Source organism: Mizuhopecten yessoensis, unplaced genomic scaffold (genome assembly GCF_002113885.1).
Source record: "Mizuhopecten yessoensis strain PY_sf001 unplaced genomic scaffold, ASM211388v2 scaffold2447, whole genome shotgun sequence".
NCBI classification, from domain to species: domain Eukaryota; kingdom Metazoa; phylum Mollusca; class Bivalvia; order Pectinida; family Pectinidae; genus Mizuhopecten; species Mizuhopecten yessoensis.
The window spans coordinates 79,485-85,428 of NW_018404550.1; the positions used below are offsets into that span (position 1 = coordinate 79,485).

General features: G+C 37.8%; 1 protein-coding gene across 4 annotated transcripts in view; it reads left to right on the plus strand.

Moving 5' to 3' along the window:
- LOC110446018 (transmembrane protein 26-like) overlaps nt 1-5,344 on the plus strand; it is a 7,233-nt gene extending 1,889 nt beyond the window's left edge. Inside the window, exons 2-6 of one of the 4 annotated variants that reach the window (XM_021490950.1) lie at nt 1,168-1,322; nt 1,656-1,691; nt 1,890-1,987; nt 2,150-2,507; nt 3,898-5,344. In XM_021490950.1, coding sequence (XP_021346625.1) covers nt 1,665-1,691; nt 1,890-1,987; nt 2,150-2,507; nt 3,898-4,764 — 1,350 coding nt within the window. In that variant the 5' untranslated portion in view covers nt 1,168-1,322; nt 1,656-1,664 and the 3' untranslated portion in view covers nt 4,765-5,344. Of the gene's footprint in view, nt 1-1,167; nt 1,323-1,655; nt 1,692-1,748; nt 1,988-2,149; nt 2,508-3,897 lie in introns of all 4 variants that reach the window. The other 3 variants (XM_021490949.1, XM_021490952.1, XM_021490951.1) reach the window with 3 other exon arrangements.
- The last annotated feature ends 600 nt before the right edge of the window (nt 5,345-5,944 follow it).

Consider the following 5,944-nt stretch of genomic DNA (forward strand, 5'->3'; position numbering starts at 1 on the left):
CTGACATGTAATTATAAATATACCGTGAGTTAGCGGACTGTGGAATGATGTCCAAAGTGTACATGACTGAGGGTAATTTGGTTCCATTAAAGAACAATAAATTGATAATTTTGATATCATATTTTTGATTTATTTCCATCATTTTTGTTATATGTAAACAGAGACAACTGTCATTCTGTAAATGTCACCCCTCTGCAAAAAGTTCCGATTTTTTTCAAGGAAGATAACTCTCACCCGGATCGAAGTGAATGTAAAATGTAAAATAAATTAATTATAAAGCCATTGTGTATATTTTGTTCAATTTCCAATTCTATATGTATAGATCTTTGTGTCCTGTTTGCTTTTAGCTTGTAGATAATCACTTTTATCCGTACAAATTCAATAAAAAACACTTTGTGTAACATGTGTTACCTATTTTGCGATAAATAAAATATTTGTAGGATTAATTAGAAATGCTACTTTTCATTTTATTATTGTTGTTATTGTTCCGAACAATGGCACACACACAAAAAACCGGAAAATATAAAAATTCATTTTTTTTTTGGTATTTTTTCCAAAAAAGTCCCCAAACTATCTGAATGTTTAGATTTTCATAAAATCAACCCTACATAGTTGCATAACCATTATATGAAAGTTTCAACGAATTTTGCTGGTTAATTGTGAAAGTGTGGAGCCACCTTAATTGGACTTTGTTAATTAATTGGGCCATGTTAAAGTTTTCCGTTTAGCTGGGTGTTGAGTTTAATTTCTCACAAAGTATTTGTGCTGTCATAACCAAACCTGGATTAAACTTATATCTTTGCATTTTGTTATTTAAAATTACTTACATCCATTTTCTGATTTGACAAAATGGCCACCTTATAAAGGCTTCTGATTGGTCGAAATTCAGACATTGTTCGATTTCGCTCAAATATTGTATGTAGGACTGCAAACTCAGCCACATTATCCATTTTGGGGAAAAGACGATTAGATACGTCTTTTCCTGATTAAGCTTAAGCATGTTGGCGTTCATCCAGATAAACATCGTCAACTTAACCACTGCTAGTTGTTCTCCAAATTCAGGTTCATCCTTATCCATCACGTTGGACAAAAATTGTATCCGACTACCCAGATAAGTATGAAGCTTGCTCGAAACTGTATAATAATATAGTGATCTCGTTCGTTCAGGTGTCGTTGTTTGGAGGACGGGTGACGCTGGGCAAATATATTGTTGTAGTCTCTGGTCTCGCCACACTTTTAAGCTGGGAGGGACTGATCGAGAGGTGGACCACGTCATTAGAGGTACTCTCGTTAAAACTCGTGGAAGCAGGACTGTACAAACGGTAAGGAATGGGGAAGGAACAGTGGCGCATATCTGTCAAATTATCTACAGCTACAACATCAACACAACACTTCTGATTATGTTGGATTAGGAGGTTCGCTCAAATAAACAATGACAGCCGGTATTTTACTTTAAACTCTAAACTTGATAAAAGTATATACTTTTGTTAAGAAAAAGAAAAAGTTTGTAGTATTGTTACATGTATATAGACAGTTTCACCAGAAGAACATTCTGTGTTTAATTTTGTGTCTAGATTACCTTAACATTTAAAGCAAACCCATTTTTCTCTGTCTCCTCATTCGGAAACTGGTTATGATTTTATTTGCATAACAAGACGCGGCGCATGAGCAAACTACTTGCGAATGAATACAACAATTAACTTTGTACACCAAAACAATAATAATTCGAAACAACCTGTTGTTTTCAGTTCTGTGTCGTTGAAACTGGAAACTGAAAGATGGAGAAAAAGTCTCAATCCAGTTTGTTGACGGTTGCTATGGCAATTTTCGTGCGACTTCTCCTCATTTTCCACAACTTACTGGCCACGTGGCGAGTGACCCTAGCCTGGAACAACCCTCAGTTCTGGCTAATGTCTCTGGGAGTGGTGCTAGTTGCCCTAGAAGGATACATCACCATCCGAGTCAACAAGGGTATCGAGTGGAAGCGGTAAGGTCACAGTTTAAGTATACATAACTCTTCATTTGCCACCCTTAATTACTTAAGAACGTGTAGCGTAACGAAATTAAACTTATTCGATACATATAACGACTTAACACAGAACTAATAGGAGTACAGCCATTATTCTTATTTGTACCCGGTCTGTTCCAGGTTGTGTCCATGTTTTGCCATCTACCTAGTCATAACGTTACCTTCCATATGGCTGCTGGAGATCTCACAGATGAACAAATACATGGAGAGTCAGGCAGGGGCCGCTACTGCTGCCAATGTCACAATGGCCCCTACCACTGTCCAGACAGTGACCAGTGGTGTGACCAGAACAATGACCACAGCTTTGGCCGCTATTTCCAGTACACATGGCAGTAATGTGAGCGCTACTATGGCAACTACGGCTTCCAACATCTCGGACATTGTGAACGCTACCATAGCTACGGCACCTTCCAATGCCAGTGAGATGTTAACCAACAACACGACAGATCTGCCTACAATCCGTTTTACAAATACAACGGTAATTCTTAACCTGCAACATTGGCTATCGTCATAGGTGTTCATTATGATATTTTTGTGTGCTCATATTTTGTTATTAGTATGTCGGTTTGTAGCTAGAATTAAGTTTTTAGCTAGGTAGCATTATATATATATCAATGCATATCTTTATTTAAATGTAAACTGTAAAAGAGAAAGTTATACAACAAGAATTTGGTGTTTTGTTTGTGATTTATCAGCGGACATTGTCAGTGTGATATACAGCTATATCTCCCTACTCGATATGTGACATACAGCTATATCTCCCTACTCGATGTGTGACATACAGCTATATCTCCCTACTCGACGTGTGACATACAGCTATATCTCCCTACTCTCTGTGACATACAGCTTTATCTCCATACTTGATGTGTGACATACAGCTATATCTCCCTACTTGATGTGTGACATACAGCTATATCTCCCTACTCTTTGTGACATACAACTATATCTCCCTACTTGATGTGTGACATACATCAAGTATGGAGATAAAGCTGTATGTCACACATACAACTATATCTCCCTACTCGACGTATGACATACAGCTATATCCCCCTACTCTTTGTGACATACAGCTATACCTCCCTACTCTCTGTGATATACAGCTTTATCTCCATTCTTGATGTGTGACATACACCTATATCTCCCTACTCGACGGGTGACATACAGCTATATCGCCCTACTCGACGTGTGACATACGGCTATATCTCCCTACTCGTCGTGTGACATACAGCTAGATCTCCCTACTCTCTGTGTCATACAGCTTTATCTCCCTACTCGATGGGTGACATACAGCTATATCTCCCTACTCGATGTGTGACATACAGCTGTATTTCCCTACTCGATGTAGTATATTATCATACTATGGCATTAAGACATCATCTAAAATTATTCTCTATTCTGAACAATACCATGCATACTTTGGATTCAAGCTACTCGTAAACATAAGGACCGGGAATTACACTGCCTCCTTAGTACACATCCTGGGAGGAGTCCACCCCTCGAGTCTCTTATTTACAAACCCCATCTCAATAGCTTACAGATGAATATATTGAATACGTACTTGTATTTGAAAGAGATTTCTCACATGAGATTAATAAACTAGACACACATTTTCAGAATAATAACAGCGGCAGAGTGCAGTTTTAAATACTTCTCCTTATGTACACGGGTAGATTGAGGTCAGCTATTATGTATATTTATGAGCGGACCGGTAGCTCGATAGGGTACAGTCCTTCTCATCTTTTTTTTACATTCATCTTGTAGTATCAGTCGACATGTATGTTCTCTTCTGTAAAATTTAGTTATTGTGATTCAACAAAGTTTCGTTTGTTTCTTTTTATATTTATGAAGATTTGTTTCTCTTTCATCAGTCTGCAGGAATCATAGCCAACATCGAGATCTTACTAGACAGTTTCAACGCCGACACATGGCTGGTGGTCGTGGAGGAGTCATTGGTATACCTGATTGTGATTGGTCGCTGGCTCTTACCCAGGGGCAGGGTAACCCGGGAGGAACTTTCGGATCTCCTCTTCGATTACTTAGCAATGGCATCAGACATCATGGAGTTATTAGCGTTATTCGACGAGGATTCAATCCGGGGAAACCCGACGATAACATACGCTATCTTGGCAATTTGGTCCTTGAGCTTTATCCAGTTTATACCAGTTGTGATGAACAGGCGAGCGGTCAACTCGTTCACACAACACACACAAGATAAGAAAGACAAAAGCAATTGGTATGTTCGTGCCGGGTGTGGGAACTCGTTCCCAGATATTTTCGTCACTATAGCCGGGCTGTTTTTACAAGACGGACCATTTTTGGGCCTCCGGCTTTTTATAATCTTTTATCTACAATTGCTAACATACAGTCTAGTGTTTTTCGTGCTCAAGAACACAATAGTCGTACTTCTGCTGACTTACCGTCTGGGTATTCTGTGTTTCAATTTGCCATGTTTCTCAAGGCGAGATGCTTCAAAGGAATGTATGGAGGAGCTAGACATGGACGATCCGCTTGATTTCGGTGAAGAAATTCTGAAGAAGAATGACTTAAAAACAAGTGACAACGGTATCACCAACAACGGCTTCCAGGACCAATCGGCGTTCGGGGAGAGTGATCACCATGATCATAACAAAATGAAGAATTGTCAGCCTCAAAATGGACACATGCACGGCGATAGCATTGGAGAAAACCCCGTTAGTGGGAATCCGGTTAATGGTGTTGGCTTATCCGTAGTTTAAGCAATAGTGGATATCCAGTTCCGGGTCGCGATTTCAGCAGAAGTGACCCAAGACCCAATGGTCGCAGCAGCTCTAACTCCAGACTTACGGTGAAAATACACCGAGACCAGACAGCACTGCTACTCTAATAGATTGGTCTATTAAATGATACACTAATGGTTTTTAAAATCGGATTTTAAATTATGGTGCACACAAAAATATCATAAAAGCATCCAATTTCAATGCATGGTTTAAGAACAAACCTTAATTCAACCATCCTTGGTGTTTAAAGAAATCCTTCCAGATAACCATTCTTGATATTTTGAGAACACCCCTCCAGTCAACCATCCATTAAACACTTTATTTTACTCAACCATCAATGAAATTTTGAGGCACACATTCTGTAAACAAACCTTGATGTTTTGAGAACACTCCTACAGTCGACCATTACTGAAGACTATATAGATGTTGCGATCTCCAAGCAGAAAAACAGAGACAGAAAAATATGTTCCAATAGACTGTAAACTATATTGCAGAGTTATCTGCTCTTGTGAGCAGGTATTAATTGTTACGTCATTGGTTTGTGTGAGAAAATTACGTCGTTTTCTCTAAAATTGATGACGTTACTCTCACAAACAAATGACGTAATAATCAATACCTGCTCACAAGAGCAGATAACTCTGCAATACGCAAAGACGGAATATGACGATATCAGATATAACGTGTTCCTTGTCTGCGCTAAAAAAAAGATAATTTTAATGATATGGATAGTGAAACGAAGTTTATAATAATTATAAAAAATGAAGAGATACAACAGAAGAAAACTGTTTACTAATACGTGAAATATCTATTTTATTAACATTATTTTATATGACTTTGTCGTGAATTTAAATAATTTCAATAATACTTTTTAGCAATGGAACCGTTGTGAGGTAATACTGAGGCAATACGACTTTAATGCTAGCTGTGAATTTTTATTATTTTCAATTCAGTAATGATGAGTTTTAACATGTGTATGTATATATACGTATATATAATGTCTTTTAAGTGTCTCATAAGCCAAGATAATTGGCTGGATATTGATCTCATGTAAGCGAATTCCACTATGTATGTATGTATGTATGTATGTATGTTGATCGATATGTGACACTCTAATAAACTATTTTATTATTAGTAGTAGTATTACAAGCTAACCGGTAAT